We start from the raw sequence: 18,939 nt of genomic DNA on the forward strand, positions 1-18,939 counted from the left end.
ATATCACAGATTAGTTACAGGACTAGATTAGATTTTTGGACCTGAAAATGGAGCTATATCACACAAGAGGAAGTGCTGTTATATTAAAAATCAGCATCTCTCACAGGCACCAGGCTTATCGCTGAAGACAATCCCAGCCGTGAGGTTCAGTTTAATAGCAGATCCTTATGAGGCAATGTTGCTTTTATACAACATTCGATGAGAAGGAAAAACCCTTCAATGGTAGTCAATGTAAAGAAGAGAAATAATCATTGACATAATGCCAAGTTCATACTTGAGTTTAAGTGTTTTTAAATATATGAACCCAGTAAACATTTAGCCGTTGATTCAACGTTGAAATAACGTAATGACTGCCGTCTAATCAACGTTCTCTTAGTGTTGAAAATGAAAGTTGAAAAGACGTCCAAACACAGACATTGAAAAGACGACTATTAGACGTATTTTGGACGTCCATTGACGTTATTAATTGGTCCCGAAATAAATTACTTGTATAAAACGCGTTTTGGACGTCCACTGACGCTATCGATTGTTCACCACTTAACTAACTTATTAAGATGGATTTTGGACGTCCACTGACGTTATTAATTGGTCCCGAAATAAATTACCTTTATAAAACGAATTTTGGACGTCCACTGACGTTATCGGTTGGTCACCACTTAACTAACTTATTAAGATGGATTTTGGACATCCACTGACGTTATCGGTTGGTCACCACTTAACTAACTCATTAAGATGGATTTTGAACGTCCATTGACGTTTAAAATATGTCCTTGATGGACAGACTACTTTAAGACCTATTTTGAACGTCCAGGGACGTTCCTTGTTTCCTGGGAACATTTCTGAGTTATAGGTCTTTTTTTGTGTTACATCCTTGACATATTTAAAAGTCACTGCTTTTTAACTTCCATGTGAACCGAGTAACATTTTGATAGTGTCCATGCATCCACTTAATTTATCTCTACTATTTCCAACCTTCGACACAGATATAAATCAAAAAAGGGCAAAAAAAAAAGAGCCATGAGAAAGAACATGTGCCCTGACTTAATTTATTCAAGTGAGCAACAATATGGTGACATTTCCTGGTGAGGGTAATACTGAGAACAACAACATTAGCAAATAAAGAGAGGTTGAGGAGTGAAAAGCTTCTTTTCTGAGAAGGATAAAGTGTTACAGGAAGATAAAAGTGATTATGTCACCAGAGAGAAAGGCAGCTCTGTAAATAATACCTAAAGCACACACGGTCAGTGAATCATAGAAAACGTCGATATTCAAGACTACCTACCGTACACCATGCGATACTGAGGCATGGCTCTAAGCTCATATGAAAATGGATTTACTAAGTGAATGCAGCTGTATATGATATATAACCCAATGTCTTTCACTTATGTACAAGCGATTGAGATTCGTTCGTTCCACACTCGTTCCTCAACAGGGTTTTTTTTTAAACCAGAACAACTTTTGTTTTTCTTTTCAATGTATGAATCTTGTAAATGAGCTGTCTGACTGTGTTCAACATTCTTAAAGTCGAAATGACCTTAAGGTACAGATGCTATGCCAGTGGTTTTTCCTTGAGCCTTGTGTTCCTCGAGCCTGGAACCATTTTGGATCAAGCCTGGAACCATTTGGAATTTATAAGAGTGTGTGAGGAATCTTTCAGCAATGGGCATATGACCAAAAAGTATACTGTTTCCTCTTTCTCTATCTCTCTCTTTTTCTCTTTCTTTCTCTCTCTCTCTATTTCTCTATCTCACTTTCTCTCTTTCTCACTCTCTTTCTCTGTCTCGCTCTCTCTCTCTTTCTCTATCTCGCTCTCTCTCTCTTTCTCGCTCTCTCTCTTTTTCTCTTTCTCTATCTCGCTCTCTCTCTCTTTCTCTATCTCGCTCTCTCTTTCTTTCTCTATCTCGCTCTCTCTCTTTTTCTCTTTCTCTATCTCACTCTCTCTCTTTCTCTATCTCGCTCTCTCTCTCTTTCTCTATATCGCTCTCTATTTATCTCTCTTTTTTATTCTCTTTCTTTCTCTCTCTGTCATACTGATAACGATGTTCTAGAAAATGAGAATATGAGGCTCTAACCTCTGTATAACAAAAAGACCCCGTTTGAGTGAGAGGATAAACAGTGAGAGAGGATGTAGGTGGCCGGTGAGCTGATTTGATGGGAATTCCAAGCGTACGACTCCAAAAGGCTAAGACTCGGGTGATCTTCTGAACAGCTGGTGTGCTCACATTGATGCGAGACTGACAGTCTTTCATTCTTCCTTGTCCTTGATTGTATCAGCAAATGGACCATACCATTGAAATTCTTCTGTGCTGACAGGTTGAAAAAAAGGAAAAAAAAGCACTCTTTCATTTCTGGATGTCTGACATTTCGCAGCCCTCCGTTTATCTGCAGACTCGCACAATGTCACAATCCCGGTGGCACACAGTATTCAGATTTACACAGAGCTGCTGTACCACAGAGCAGCAGCACAGCCATCACTCACACTGATGGGGGATGGGGGAGAGTCTAGACTGGACCTGCTTTTCAGCGGAATGTTGACGTTTTAGTCCGTGATGTTAAGTAACAAAGATGGCAGTGTAATCGTTTTAATCTTCATCCCATTTACTAAGACGGTCAGCAATACTGGCTTGTTTTCTACTTACAGCTGAAGACAAGTTTTCATTGTTTATAAAAAAATAATACTAATAATAAATAAATAAACAACAGTAAAGCTCATTGGAATACTTTGTGCTAACCACCAAATTGTCCTTTTGACCCTAGCTGGCCTTTCCAAGCTGCACCAACAAAGAAGAAGTTCCTTCATAGCTACAAATGCAAAAATGTATAGCGCAAAAATTCCATTCAGACTAATGAGAAGCTGTAGTACAATTTGTCAAAAATATAAACTTTAAATCATATTAATTCTGTGTATGTTTAAATTTAGTACAGTGGAACCTCTACTAACGAACGCCTATAATAATGAACTTTCCAAGATACGAACCGGGCATTTGATGAACCAGGCATATTTTTTGCCTCCACCAACAAACCACGACTCTAGAAACGAACCCGAGCCTCCTCCGAGCCGGCGCCTGGAAATGGCCACTGAACCCAATAGGCGAGTCTCCCAGCGCCCAGACTTGAGTGAGCTTTTAAGATTAGCAAATTGTAGCTTTAGCAACTTAGCATTAGTGTAAATAGCAGACATTGAAATTCGTGCTGAGTTAAGCCGTATCTACGCTTCGTCTTCCCACATTCACCTCCTACTCTCTGTTATTCAACCCACCCCCCACCTCCCGTCATACAGCCAGTGCCTGTGTTACCCCTCCAGCCAGTCGTCACGTCTTCAAGGTAGCGATGTGTAACCACTTAAAACTTTATTTCTTTTTTATTACTGTTACCACGGTATTTCTTTTATTTTTAGTAACGCTACATGTATTTTTTACTAATTTGAGAGTGTTGTAAACATATATCAGTGTAAAAAGGGTGACTTTCGGGGTGGGGGCTGGAACGCATTAATTGCTTTTCCATTATTTTAAATGAGGTAAATTGACTCGAGAAACGAACTTTTCCACTTACGAACCGCATCACGGAACGGATCTAGTTCGTGGGTAGAGGTTCCACTGTATTGTTTTTTATCATGTAATTGAGCTCACTGTAACATCATTTCCAATCCTCTGTCCTTCCAGTCCACTTCTTTTCTGAGAAACTATGGCAATATTGGATTTTAAACAGGAAACTCTACGTGATTCTAAACAACCACTGTTGGGCAGGTTTTTAATGTTTGGGTCAAACGTAGATAGACTTGTTATAAAAGAACAAATCTGTGGGTGGAACATGGGCAGGTCAGCTTCCCCTAGACTCTCGGACTATTATGTGGTTTTACGAAGTTGTAAGCCTACGTGATTTCTAGTTTCACAACTGCAGAAGAACCAAGCACAGTATTTTTTGTAGTCAATAAGTACAAACAGGCACACAGAATAGGGTAAGACAACTGTGGCTACAAACATGTGACACAAACAAGGCATACAGAGTTCAACTCAAGTATGTACAAAATACACAAGAAGAGAAAGGCTTGAGCTGTTCAGAGTATTTTGTTTAGCACCATTTGTATATTCACATAGTCATTGGTTAAAATGGTGTGTATTGAGAGGCTTATGACTCAGAAAATCCAATGTATCTTAAAGTGTACTGGTTCACTAAGTTCCACATAATGTCAGTGGTGGAAAAAGTACACAAACCATGTACTTGAGTAAGAGTACAGATACTCACAGTAAAATATTACTCCAGTAAAAGTAGAAGTCCTTGTTGTAGATCTCCACTTGAGTAAAAGTACAAAAGTGTTTAATTTCAATTGTACTTAAGTATCGAATGTAAAAGTACCATGGCGTATTATGGCTCTAATGTCCTATTATAATTTTTGTAACAAGACTCGTGCTTAAGACACTTAATACTCAAGTGTCACTCGTTCCCCAGTCTTTTAACAGAATGTCATTAATCAGTCTGACACTGAACACAGCAGAAATGGCCAAAGATACATACACCCAAGGTGCTCCCCGTCCAAAGTGCTGCCCCTCGCTGTCTCCTGAGTATTAAACCCAAATTATGCTTCTGTGTTGAACCTATGCTGTAGTCAGCGCGGCCTGATGTGCACCTCTCGGGAAATGTAACTCGTCACGTTAGACCAAAACAAATGTGATTGGTCTGCAGTTGGATGAACAACTTCTCTACACTACACTCCCTTAATAGTGCACTTTAAAGATTTGTAAAACTACAATCACTACACCACTACATTGTATACTACATAGTGTAGGGTGACCAGACGTCCTCTTTTACCCGGACATGTCCTCTTTTTTTAGACTTAAAAAAATGTCTGGGCGGAATTTCACAAACGTCCGGGATTTTGTTTTTCTAGAGCTTACATAGAACTTCGAGAAGTTTCGTTCACAAACTAGTCCCGCCCTCCCCTACTCCAATTGGTTCACTTGAGTGAGAAGGGGGCGTGGTAAAGTAGCCTAAAATCTTCTGATTGGACGGTCTGACTGTAGAGTTAATTGGTCAGTCTGCACGTCAGTAGTCCTTGTGTACGTCAGGCAAAGCTCATGTACCCACCCTCATCTCGAGCAGCTATGCCGAAAGGTAAATGTAATTCACTCGGATGAATTCCCCTGTTTTGTGTAGCAAATAAAGGTGTAAAGGACCTAATAGCGCACACAGGTTCAGCTAACCTAGACGTTCCCCCCGAGACGTGTCATCTTTTTCACCATCTCAGATCTGGTCACCCTAACATAGTGTTATAGAAGTTCAGCCCTAGTGGTTTGGCAGTGTAATTGCAGAGCAACGCAGATCTGCAATAGGACACTTGTGCAGGCTACAGCATAGGCTCTGCACTGAGCCATTGCAAAAGCATCAATTGGCCTTCATTTAGGAATGCTACGTAAGATTTGGGTTTTTATTCTACTCGTAGGGCTCCCCTTTGTGCAATTAACTTTTACAGCACTGTACTGAAATTGGTAGGAAAGTGGGGAGTGAAGGGGTGGTTTCCTACCCTCCTACAAAATGTACATAGTGCAGTTTCTGCAGTGCTGAACCGAGAGTAGCCAAACCAGAGGCTCTATTCTCCCTATTACAAGTCAGTGAAGCATCACAATGAATTTGAAGCTGTTATTTTAAGGTAAAAATATTACATAATGTTCGTTTAAGCTCTCTGTTTTGTCTACATATTTGCAGATTATACTTTTCTTAATCAGGCTACTGTTTTGTTTTTCTGACTTATTGCCTGAAACTTGTTTTTGTCTTTGGGACTTGTTTATCTCTCTGTACAGATTTTTGGGTTTTGGAATATTTCTTCTGGTTTTGACGTCGCTTCACGTATTGTGTTTATTAAATCTCCAACGGAGGCTCACCCTCTGTGAGTGATTTGAGACATCTACAGATCAGTAAAACGTTTATATGAATGAAAAGCAGTTACTGATGATTCAAATACAGCCAAATACTACATTGTACAAATAATTTAGTTAATTCATAACGATTCTAAAAACTGAAAGTGATGACTTACATCTAAAATTCACTCAACAGTTGATAAAAAAAATCTGCCTTTGGTATTATTGGTTTTAGACAGAGAAACATTTTCACTTGTTTTAGCGCGGCGACTGTGTTTGTTCGTCTCCTAGCAACAGTGCCGCTGTGTGTCGCACGTCGAGCTGTGCAGAGCCGGGAGATTCACACATTTCACCGGCAGATTTTCATAATGTAGTGGAGTGAAAAGTAAGATATTTGACTTTGAAATGTAGTGTTAAAATAAAAAGTCGCCCAAATTGGAAATACTTGAGTAAAGTACAGATGCATCAAAAACTACTTAAGTACAGTAACGAATCACATTTACTTCGTTACTGTCCACCACTGAATCATGTTATAGCATGTTTCATGAAAGGACTTATTCATTTTATATTAGTTGGTATATAGATATCTCCTGTAGCCGTGCCAGTCTTTTAGATCTGCAAGAGGAAACACCGGTCCGAAACAATATCTAAAGAATCTAAAGGAATCTAAAGAAAAAGAGCTATTCTTCAAGACCATTCAAACTCTCATGGTCTAAGTAAGCATTAGGTAGTAAGTTCATTGTGATAACCAGAGAAAAGCCTTTTTCGACTATGCCATTGAGCCAACAGGCCTCGGTGGTGCTCCAGTTTTTATGGCCATTTTAAGATGAATTTCTAGAACATTCCTATCAAGAAGGTGCCTCATACTGGTGTGGTCCTCCTATTGACGCCATCGTTCAGGTCTTTTGGGAAACAGTTGTGCACCTGCAGAAACCCGGGGTCATGTTCTGGGCTGTAGGAGCTGTCTGTTCCTGACTTGAGCGGGTCTCTGGTCAGCGTGTACATGTTGATCTCTCCCAGAGGCACAGAGCTGACCATCTTTAAGCCGACCGGAGAGGCTTCACGCGATGCCTCTGTGGATCGGGAGCTGGAACGGGAGTGCCGCCGGCGGTAGCGGAAGCTAGGCATGCGCGAGTACGGAGAGGAGGACGAGGTAGACTTGACAAACTCCCGGCGTGTTTTGAAGCGCACTTCTTTGTTCTTCTCAATGTAGATGTTTACGGCCAGGACGGCCACGGCCTCAGCCACGATGAAGGAGAGCGCTCCGAAGTAAAAGGACCAGCCATAATTGTATTGGTTCTTCTTGTCCTCATCACGTTTGTCGCTGGGGTCGCCAGCATTGCTGGAGATGTAGACGATGATGCCAATAATGTTGCTCAGACCTGTTCCAGAAGGAAACAGATTGGTTACAAATGGGTTACTGATGAAATATTACCAGGAAGTCAAGTGTGTTAAAAATCTACAGTGTTATTTATTCCACAGAGTTAGATATTTACCTGCAGCCACAAATAGGATGCCTGCACTGAGTAGTATGTTGTTCCTCTTGCTGTAGATGCGGCCAACTCCAACACACAGTCCCCCCAGCAGCAGCAGAATAGTACTGAGAATGGGGAACACACTGGAGGCACGCACTATACCTACACACAGACACACGACACAGGTGAGTCCTTAAATTGTTCAAATACGGAATGACAGGGTGACATCTTCATGAATGTCAATGATGGCCTGTGTTGAACGATGTTGAAACCTGCAGGTTTTGCTTTAGAGAAAGCCACTCACGTAGGAGATACTCTGAGCTGTCAGTATCGTAGTCATTGTCATCTGGAAAGTGATTGATACGATAGCAGCTTCCTTTGTTAAGGCCTAAAGAATAAAGAAGTTGAAATTAATATGAAGCATCAAAGATCTCTGGACAACATGTCAGTTCTACAGAGAAAATCCCACCATTTAAGTGGCATTCGTTGACATGCACATTAACCCTAAACCTAGTTCCTCTTGTCTTGTCAATTCACTTATATGAAAACTGTTGGCTCCTAAAATCTCTCTATATTTGGCACTTTTGCTGCTACAATGAGTAACCAATCATCATTCCCCACTTAAAACACAAGAAATACCCATTATTTCCACATTAAAAGGGTTGGGATCAAATTTGCCCAAAACCTTCTACCATTTTTAACAATAAAAACAACAATATTGTGTATGTTGATGGAATTAAAGGATGAAATATGTTGATATTGTACAATACTACACATAAATTTATGCACCCCTGAGTTTATGAATTGTATCTCCTCTGTCTGCCTTCACATATCATCTGCTCCTTCTGCAAATCTCCAGAATATATCACCATTTCCTGTATGCTGACCTGTGATTAATCAAAAATGCACTGTGGACGATGTAACTGTATATTTTTCTCACTCCTGTACAGACAAGCAGCAATATATATATATATTAGGGATGGCATGATACCACTTGTTTAGGTCCGATACCGATATTTTACATTTGGGTATCTGCCGATACCGATACTAATCCGATTTTTTGAAAAAATAATTGCTTTGAAAAAAACGTTTTCCAGCAGCATTTGTTGATGCGAAACAGTTTTCTTCTTAGCATTCGAGGCCTTGATAAATTCCGTGTACTCCTTTCCGTGGTGTTTCTGTAAGTGTTTAATCATGTCTGTGGTGTTAAAGTTCCCAACACGGCTACCACCTCGTGAGACAGTAGCATTACACAAATACACTCGGTGGTCTTGCTGTTTTCTTCATTGACTGTAACTCCACACTGCTGACATGTTTACAGGCCTCTCACAACAATCGCTCTGTCACGTGATGTCTGCCGGTTCGATGCGAAAGTGCTGCATTGGCTTACGGCATGTTGCAAATTTTACCCAAAACATTTTTTTTATATTTAATGGATCGGATTGCATGTTTTGTTCCTTTCCGATATACGATCCAGCAATTTAGATTAGAATCGGACCGATACCAATACTGAATATCGGATCGGTTCATCCCTAATATATATATATTGACAGGGATGACGTGCTAGTAATAGCCAGACTTCCTAAAGGGGCTGACACTTGTTGAATTCCTGTAAATATGGTTTTCTTGTTGTTTCTCTTCTGAATGTATGGCTCATTTTGAGAGACCAACCACATAATACTCACCTATATACTCCTTTTATTTCATTTATTTAGTTATTTTTTATTTTTTGAGCCACAAGAATTTGCTGTGTCCTTGGCCTCTTTATGGTTATTGAATGCCAATCTGGGTGGGTCTCCTGGTACCTTCCTTTTTAAAGGTGGACATTACATGTGGCCATTTAAATATTTGCTCATTAATACTGTAGATGGAAGGACCATTGGTCTCTCTCTTTCTCTCTCTTCCAAAATTCTAGGTGAAATGGGAGGTAGTCTGCACCCTGACACTGCTTCTGTGGCCCAGCGTGGCATTAATTGGGTCTAGTGGTTAAAAAGAAGCATCAAATTAATTGGTATTAAATAGGTCTGAGAAATTGGGTCACGTTTTCTCGTCTAGTCATTGTAAAAAAAAAAAAAAAAACACCCTAATTCAGGAGGGTTCTCTGAGCTGTCCTCCGATAACAAGACTTGAATGATATAGGAGAGAGGCTCCTCTGTTCTTTATATTGAATATCCCACAGTATTTACATGATGGCTGAAGTGTGGCTTTGTCTTCACAGATTTGTAAAGAAACGTTTAGTACGCCTAGTATCCTTTATCAGCTGTGAACTATGTGAGCATGATAATAACACGCCTGAGAAATGAGCCTAATTAGCATATTTCTGAACCTGTCAGTGGCAGATGGTATTCAGTCAACAAAGCAAACTGACAGTTTAAGAGTTAACCCTTTCTTACCCAATACGTTGTCTACAATACGTTCAGACACTTTGGCTAAGTCCACTTTATCTCATTCAGATTTTGTCACCCGAGTAAATGGGCTGCGTATCCACTTTGGCCACAGTGAAATGCATCAGTATGTTGAGATTAAACTCATTTCTGTGGCGCTATGTAAAAGTGGAAGGATGATATCATTGAATCATTTAACACTGGTGAATTGGCTGTGTATTTATATAGATTTGTGCTTTCTTTTTTGTTTGCTGATTTTCTTGTTTTTCTTTTGTCTGTGAAGGTTTGTGATGGCTACATATCCTTTCACACCCATAGCATTGAGTTGTCTTATCACATCGAATGGATCTGGTCTAAAGTCGAAGCAAGAGTGTAGTTTAATTACCTACATTGCTTTTAGGAGTTTGAATTAATTATTTAGTTATTTTGATTTCTCACTTTCTTCTGCATGTGAACTGGAGGTAAATTAACTTGAACTTGATAGGTGTAGTGTGGTACTCTGCCCACTGTGGTACTCAATCCCATTTCAGGAACAGCCTGCTATTATAAAATGAGAAGAAAGGTAGAGCTTGATCAAACTCCCATAAGCTGTTTGGTTATCAACACTGAGAATGCTTTAATCGTTTCTTTCTACACTTTGGACTTAAAGTCCATTCCCTCTTATTGCTTTAGGTGCCGTCAAAGACAAAGGCTTTTCAGAGCGATATAGGCTTAGGGCCCTCACATCTGTGGTTTACTCTGTTTCTCTGGTTGCATTAGAGAGTAGTGTGTGTGAAGAAGGCTCAGACAGTTGATTTGTGAGTGGCGGTTATTAGTCCAGTGTCTGAGGTGTGTCCAGTTTCATAAAAGAGAAATAAAGCTCCTCACCTGACTGACACAGACCCTCATCAGAGAAAGAGAGAGAGGAGATAGAGAGTGTTTGTGACAACAAGCAATGGCCAAGTCCCTCAGGCCTGCCGGAAGGTTACAGTGCTCTCTGCTGAGCACATCTTCTCCATGGCAACCTCAGAGCTGCTCCAACCAACTGATTTCCATAATGTCTCCAAGGATGCCTTTGACATCTTCTTTGTGGTTTAATGCAGAAGGCTGGGACACCTTCTCCTCCACACCTTCTAATCCCCCATCTTTTCCAAACCCTGATATATCTAATACCTAATACCCTATCCCTACCAATCGCAGTTTCCCTTTCTAAAAGCTTAACTGCCCGGGTCCATACACGACACACAACCCCACATCCCTACTATACACAGCTCTATATCTCAAGCCTAAATCACGGCTCTCCAGTCCTGCCAGACCTAGCTACCTCCAATCCATACCAAACCAAGCCCCCATCTTTACCAAACCCAGTTCATTTTCTGACACCTAACCCACTGCTCCCATCCTTAACAGACACAGATGCCTGTCTAAAACCTAACCCACCTACATCCAATCCATACCAAATGAAACTTAAACTTAAACAGACACTAAAGCAGTTGTGACAGCCGCCTCAGTCTGCCAAGTATGATCCCTTTGTCACTGTGAATTAAAGGAGCAAAGCCGATCAGTAAAAGTGCCACAAACCAGTCTTGGCTTTCCGCTCTAGCATTGTTTTATAGGGCAGAAGTGTTTGGGGCGCAATATCAAATTGGGGTTTTTGGACCAATCCTGCAACTACAAATTAAAATTCTATAAATGAAGGCCCAGGCCTGGAGCTGTAGTTGAGAAGTTACGGCACATTAATGTTGGTTGCCTGTGACTTGTGTAATTATTAATTCAAATTGCAATTTGAATATTTGTATAAGAATGATTCGCCTGTCAAACTGCCACTGTACCAACATCTCCAAAATGGCAACTCCTACAAGGGAAGGTGTACAATTTTTTAATTCAGGCACCTTGGCCAAAACTAAGCATGTCTGCTGTCCCTTATATAGTCACCAAAGTCTTCCCAAGTATGAAATATTCTGTTTTCAATCTTTGAAACCGCATTCTGAGCATTTTGTAAGGGATACATGAGGTTTGGTGATGGATTGCTCTTCATTCATTGTCTGTAACCTCTTATCCAGTTCAGAGTCACGGTGGGTCCGGAGCCCACCCAGAATCAATGGGCTCAAGGCAGGAATACACCCTGGAGGGGGCGCCAGTCCTTCACAGGGTGACGTAGATGGTGGACAACAACTCTAGAAGCTGCACTTAATTTAATGCAAAATGATGAAGAGGTGTGTTGTTTTTGGCTGCAATCATTCAATGTACAGTGGGACATCTGTGCACAAATGGCCCAAAGATCCCAAAATATCCAGAAAATGGACTAAATTTGTCCACTTTAAATGGGCACTTTGGAAAGGACCATTCGCTCACTCCGTTATCTGTAGCTCATTTCACTGGCGCTTTTCCAACAATATGGGCATGTAAGGACACCAACGAAAGGTGTTCAAGAGCCTCTGTAACATGGAGGTAAACAGGGTAAGGACACTCACTTCGCCTGTTTTAGTTGGTGCTAGTTAACGTTAGCTTGACTCGCTAAACTCGGTGGCTCAGATTATACTCGGCTACGTAGCTGCATTACGGAGGTTTATAGTGTCGGATGAATTCGAGTTCGACTTCGGTCACATTTACAAGAATAACGGTACCTCTAAATTTGAGTTTAGCTTATTGCTAGGCTAATGTCATGAATAATGTTGGTTATTTAGCTAGATACTGTCATTGGCGGCACGGTGGCTTGGTGGTTAGCATGTTCGCCTCCCAGCGCTGGGATCTTGGGTTCAAGTCCCATCTGGGTGGAGTTTCCATGTTCTCCCCGTGTCTGCGTGGGTTTCCTCCGGGGGCTCCGGTTTCCTCCCACAGTCCAAAAACATGGAGGGTAGGTGAATTGGCTTCTCTAATAACTGTCCTGGTGTGTGAATGAATGTCTGTATGTGTGAGCCCAGATATGGATTGGCGCTCTGTCCTGGGTCAAACCCTAGTGCCCGATGCAGTCCTCCAGGTGGACGGTCGTTCCTGGTCGAGAGTACGCTGTGCGCGTTTGGCTGCCGCTTCTCGCCAGTGTGTGTGTGTGAATTGAGCGTTCTGAGCAGTGTAGATTGTAAAGCGTCCTTGGGTGTCTAGAAAGGCGCTATATAAGTGTAACGATAATAATAAATAATAACAGTCAGTCATAACGGTGTTTTACCGCGGCGTTGTTCAGCTGTTGTCCACCAGTGACGTCACGGTCGCGTTCAAGAATTTCCGTTGAGAGCTCGGGTTTTTCCGTCAATTTAATAAAATTGTCAGTTTTAAAGCAAATTAAGCTGCTATTTTCATTTTAATTCATACTTATATATGTCAGTAACTACAATAATGTGAAATATTCATGGAGGTCCATTAAGTGGTGCTTAGCCTTTAAAGGACAAAAAAAAAAAGATACCTTCAGAATTTCGGCCACTTTACCTAAGCTTTTAAAGGATGGTTCCTAATATCTCAGCCCTAGATATACCGTCCAAACACACATCATTTCTGCTTCTGACAATCTCACTCCCACCTCTGCCCCGTCTCCTCCCTTTCTCTTGCGTTCATCTATCCAACGGGGCTTTAGCTTTACACAAATTCCCAAGCCATCCTGAACTCCTGCCTAAAAAATTACATCTGAATTTGCCTCCCCATTTCAGCCTTCACAGATGTGGTCCGTACTCACAAAAACATTTTTAAAGCATGTACATCCTAGAAGTGTACATCCAAACCATGAAGCTTTTAAAGACTAAACCAGCAAGCCCTCTACCAAACACAAAAAGAGAGTTTTACTACCAGCTTGCTTACAGTTGAGCCCAATTTGAACAGTATCCTTTCATTCATTAATTCAGTATCTGTAACCCTTATCCAGTTCAGGGTCGTGGGGGTCCAGAGCCTACCTGGAATCATTGGGCACAAGGCGGGAATACACCCTGGAGGGGGCGCCAGTCCTTCACAGCGCAACACAGACACACACTCACACCTGTGGACACTTTTGAGTCGCCAATCCATCTACCAACGTGTGGTTTTGTACTGTGGGAGGAAACCGGAGCACCCGGAGGAAACCCATGCAGACACGTGGAGAACACACCACACTCCTCACAGACAGTCACCTGGAGGAAACCCACACAGACACAGGGAGAACACACCACACTCCTCACAGACAGTCACCCGGAGGAAACCCACACAGACACAGGGAGAACACACCACACTCCTCACAGACAGTCACCCGGAGGAAACCCACACAGACACAGGGAGAACACACCACACTCCTCACAGACAGTCACCCGGAGGAAACCCACACAGACACAGGGAGAACACATCAACTCCTCACAGACAGTCACCCGGAGCGGGAATCGAACCCAATTGACCAATTGGTTGTAGGTGACACAAACAAGCATCAACGTAGTAAGAAATTAAGCTAAAAATAAAAGTGACAAAAGTAACTATTTGTTTTTTTTTATACTTTTAAATTAATAAAATGCCATGTCCAAGGTTATTCATCTTTTCTCGGCTATCATTGTCATGGTCTTTGTTTTTCGTCACAGCAGTTAAACAGTTCTTATAATTGCTAACAAGCATTTTGCAGCTCTCCACTGGGATCATTAGGTTTTGCATTGATTTGCAGGGTCTTAAGTCCTCTCCACAGATTCTCGATGGGATTTGGGTCTGGACTCTTGCTGGGCCACTCCCAAATGTTAATTACATTTTCTGTTAAACATTTCTAGACCTCTTCTAGACTGTGTTTCAAATCACTGTTTTGTCTAGCTGCCCACGGCCACGTTTTTCTGCAGACTGCCTGGAGTTTTTCTCCAGAGATGTAATATAGCCCACGTTTCTCATGATGCCATTTACTTTGACAAAGTTGCCTGGGTCCATTGGCTGAAAGGACACCCCTTAAGCATTATATTCCCTATACCGTACTTGACGGTGAAGATTGTGTTCCTGGGGTTGAATGCTGCTTCTTCCTCTGCCTTCGAGAAGTGCTGTCCTCCTTAATCAGCCTCCAGCCTGCAGTGTCCACTGAAGTGTCTGACTTGAGATGTTGATACCACAATTGCACAGATTCATTAGGATGGTTTGGCAGACCCTTGGATTCCTCTTGGCCTAATGCACTACAGCTGTTGCCAGCTTAGGGGTCACTTTTGTCTTCGTACCATGTCCTTTGAGAATGCACAGCGTGGAACTCCATGTCCTTTTTAATTATTGCTTTGCACTGTGAGCGCTGGCATTTGAAAAAGCTCGGGTGTGGCTTTAAAGCTTTTCTACAGCTTGTGAGCAGCCAAAATGCACAACCAGAGGTCCTCACTAAACATGACTTGTAAATGTGATTGACTAGTAAATGACTACAGAACTACAACACCATTTGTTCTTGACTCGTTCTTGATAGCTGATTAGATTGCTCTAGAACATGATATAAATTACCAGGACCATTTGGAATGGAATGAAATGATTTTTTCAAGTATTTGTGACAGTATCGACTATTATGAATAAATTGGACATTGTGCTTTTAGTAAAACTATGTGTAAAAATGTTTATTTTAAAATAGTTTGACATTTCCAGCTAGTATAAACATATCAGTCAAATCCAAATCATTCATTCATTCATTATCTGTAACCCTTATCCAGTTCAGGGTCACGGTGGGTCCAGAGCCTACCTGGAATCATTGGGCGCAAGGCAGGAATACACCCTGGAGGGGGCGCCAGTCCTTCACAGGGCAACACACACATTAACTCACACCTAGAGACACTTTTGAGTCGCCAATCCACCTACCAATGTGGTTTTTTGGACTGTGGGAGGAAACCGGAGCACCCGGAGGAAACCCACGTGGACACAGGGAGAACACACCAACTCCTCACAGACAGTCACCCGGAGGAAACCCACACAGACACAGGGAGAACACACCAACTCCTCACAGACAGTCACCTGGAGGAAACCCACGCAGACACAGGGAGAACACACCACACTCCTCACAGACAGTCACCCGGAGCTGTGTGACTGCGACACTACCTGCTGCACCACCGTGCCGCCCTAAATCCAATCCAATTTAGTCAATGTCATTAACATAAATGTAAACACTGATTTACAGTGGGAGGGCAGCCAGTGTTCTTATTGAGTTTTAAGATGCTAAGCCCCAGATGAGCTGAGAACAGTCCCAATGTGGTGATAACTGCTTTGGTAAGGTCAAGAGGTCGAGGGCCTGCACCTCGCACGTGCTCCTAGTTTGTTATCACAGCGCTCTTCGGGTGTGCAACAGTGGCAGAATTCAAGTCTGGTGGCTAATTAGAGGCTGCGTGGCCTTTCGGAGCTGCATTTTAATTACAGATCTGTGGCGCACGCTGCGAATGGCAAAGTGACAGCACTTCCCCTTTTAAACCTCCCCAGACTCACAAAGGGAGCCATGCCACCAGGGAAAACAAACCCAAACACTCAACACGCCGATCCATATGGAACTAAAGCAAATGTTATCTCATCAGATCTACAATCTGTCCGGCGGATAGTTATAGCCAATGTATTGACGGCTAAGATGTTTTGTCATTTGTTGGTTCCAGAGTGACCTTTGAGGGTCAACACCTGTTTCAGAGCACTGCTGATTTCGTGTGTAGACTTTCTTGAAAGACATTTGCATTGTGCAGCAGTGGGAACAAAACCTCGTATAGTGTATGTCTCCTACAAAACAAACGAGAACATGCAAAAGTACCAAACCTCAGAGAAGGCCCAGTTCGTGCCTCAGCGGCCCCAGAAACAGTGGACTACACCTCAGCCCTCTGTTTGCTGATTTGCTGGTTTAAAGGATGAGTGTTTCTCCATTAAAACTAATTTCTGTCATTAAAACATTTGCTGGATCAACAGGCTTCAGGGTTTCAGTCGTGAGCCAGGGCTGCTTTGAGCCTGTTTGCCACTCTGTTCTGAATCCATCATTTGCCTGATGTCGGTTGCTTTCAAGAGCTTGTTTTGCCCGGTTTCGTGACAGAATGGCTCTTGTGTGCTCATGTCTGGGTGAGGGGACGAGTGGGACATGAGTTCTCCTCACTGAGGGTCAGCACAGACCCACGCTGCACCGGTAACACGTAGAAAAAAGAGTAGAATGCGTCTCATTTTAATGGTGGACAATGACAAGAAGCAACAGATTCATCTATTTTTAAACCTTGGCCATGTTACCATAGCGATTTCAGACATGTTGTTGCCAAGCAACAGCATCAAATACAATAAAGACATGAATGAAGGCAGATACTTAAGAGGAGACTCTTGACTGCATACGATTTGCAGGCCATTCAGCGGAGAGAGAGAGAGAGAGAGAGAGAGAGACAGAGAGACAGACAGAGAGAGAGAGAGAGGGAGGTAGAAATGAAAGGTAAAGGGAATGATACAGGAAGAGAAAAAAGAGGGGGGAAGAAAGAGAAACCTGTAGAGGTGAGAAAGAGCAGTAATAACTAGAGAAGCAACAAAAGGAGAAACGAGAGAGAGAGAGAGAGACAGACACAGAGAGGGAGAGAGGGAGGAAGAAATGAAAGGTAAAGGGAATGATACAGGAAGAGAAAAAAGAGGGGGGAAGAAAGAGAAACCTGTAGAGGTGAGAAAGAGCAGTAATAACTAGAGAAGCAACAAAAGGAGAAACGAGAGAGAGAGAGAGAGACAGACACAGAGAGGGAGAGAGGGAGGAAGAAATGAAAGGTAAAGGGAATGATACAGGAAGAGAAAAAAGAGGGGGGAAGAAAGAGAAACCTGTAGAGGTGAGAAAGAGCAGTAATAACTAGAGAAGCAACAAAAGGAGAAACAAGAGAGAGAGACAGAGAGAGAGAGAGAGAGAGAGAGAGAGAGAGAGAGAGAGAAAGAGGGAATGATACAGGAAGAGAAAAAAGAGGGGGGAAGAAAGAGAAACCTGTAGAGGTGAGAAAGAGCAGTAATAACTAGAGAAGCAACAAAAGGAGAAACAAGAGAGAAAGAGAGACAGACAGAGAGAGAGAGACAGAGAGACAGACAGAGAGAGAGGGAGGAAGAAATGAAAGGTAAAGAGAATGATAAAGGAGAAACAAGACAGAGAGAGAGAGAGAGAGAGCAAGTGAACAAGATATAAAATAAAACAAAGTAGCGAATAAAGGGGGTAAAGAGAGAAGCAGGGGAGAAGGTAGATAAACGACACTGGGAACAACAAAGTGTAAATGTGAAAGAAATTTACAAAGAGTTAAGAGACAAAAAAGGAGGTGGTGAGAGGCTAACGGCTGAGGTTTTGAGGAATGCTGGGTATTTTTACAATAACCTGGTGATGTCTGAGTGTGGCTTTCTGAAACCTCCCTAAAACTAAGCCCCCCCCCCCATATCCCCGCGAACACACCTCGAGCTCTGGAACAAAGCCGGCGCGCGCGGAAGTTTGTTCCCGCTTCTGAACTCGGTAGAAAACACGTAAGACGCTCGGTACCTTCAATACAGCAGATCCTCCAGAGGCCAGAGTGCGTCAGGTCGCCGCGGTTCTTCTTCGCCTGCGTCTGGCTGTCGTCCGTGGTGATGTTGGTGGCGTTACAGATGTGCGCGCGCGAGTACAGCCAGTAGTCCGTGCCCACGGCGATGCTCATGAGGCTAAACGCCACGAACGCGCCCGCCGTGGCCAGCAGCGTCTGCAGCGCGCGGTCGCACCGAGCCATCGCGCCTCATAACGGTCTTTTGGAGGGGAGGGCACGCGAGGGCAGCACACACACACACACACAACACACACAGGCGCGCGCGCGTCACGGCGACAGCGGCGCGCGCATTCCTCTCCCGCTTGTTGCTGCCTGCTGCTGTCTCCTCGCGAAAGAAATGAGAGAAAGTGAGATGATGAGGTTGAGAGAGGGGGGGAGATGAGAGGGAGGGAGTGAAAAACGGAACAGGAGAAAATGAGTGAGAGACAAAAAAGAATGAGAGTAATGAAAGGAAGTGAGAAAAGAAACGAGAGACAGAAGAAAAGAGATGACAAAAGAGAAAGAGAGAGGGAAGAAAGGCAATGAGATAATGAGAGAGAGAGAGAGAGAGATAATGAGACAGGGGTTATATAGAGCTAATGAGATGAAGAAAGAGGGAGGCTGAGAGTGGGGAGAGGTGATGAGACAGAGAGAGAGAAGGAGAAAAGAGAGGTACAGAGGATCACAGAGCTGTTTGTTGCTGGCTCCTCGCGCTCCTCTTTTGTTCCCGCCGCTCTCACGGCTTCAGGTGAACGCTCAGACGCGCGTGGCCGCGGCGGTGAGGGGGGCGGGTGGGGCGCGCGCGCTCTCTCAGCCCGGCTGTAGT

The 18,939-nt window shown here is 42.8% G+C and overlaps 1 protein-coding gene across 1 annotated transcript; it reads right to left on the bottom strand.

Annotated features, from left to right (window-relative positions):
- Positions 1-3,692: 3,692 nt before the first annotated feature.
- cacng4b (calcium channel, voltage-dependent, gamma subunit 4b) lies at positions 3,693-18,317 on the bottom strand. Its single transcript, XM_066641977.1, has 4 exons — positions 18,095-18,317; positions 7,635-7,718; positions 7,352-7,492; positions 3,693-7,237 (listed from the first exon to the last, which is right to left on the bottom strand). Exons 1-4 carry the CDS (start codon positions 18,315-18,317, stop codon positions 6,717-6,719), a joined length of 969 nt encoding a protein of 322 aa, XP_066498074.1. The 3' UTR covers positions 3,693-6,716.
- Positions 18,318-18,939: the final 622 nt, after the last annotated feature.

The sequence above is a fragment of the Hoplias malabaricus genome, chromosome 13 (assembly GCF_029633855.1).
Source record: "Hoplias malabaricus isolate fHopMal1 chromosome 13, fHopMal1.hap1, whole genome shotgun sequence".
Taxonomy (NCBI): Eukaryota; Metazoa; Chordata; class Actinopteri; order Characiformes; family Erythrinidae; genus Hoplias; species Hoplias malabaricus.

Bases quoted from the DNA above. Each gene is read 5' to 3' on its own strand.
- cacng4b (XM_066641977.1), bottom strand. From the start codon at position 18,317: ATGGCTCGGTGCGACCGCGCGCTGCAGACGCTGCTGGCCACGGCGGGC. The intron at 7,719-18,094 runs GTACCGAGCGTC...TTTATTCTTTAG, and splicing joins GAGGATCTGCTGTATTGAAG to GCCTTAACAAAGGAAGCTGC. The intron at 7,238-7,351 runs GTAAATATCTAA...CTTCTGGAACAG, and splicing joins CATCCTATTTGTGGCTGCAG to GTCTGAGCAACATTATTGGC.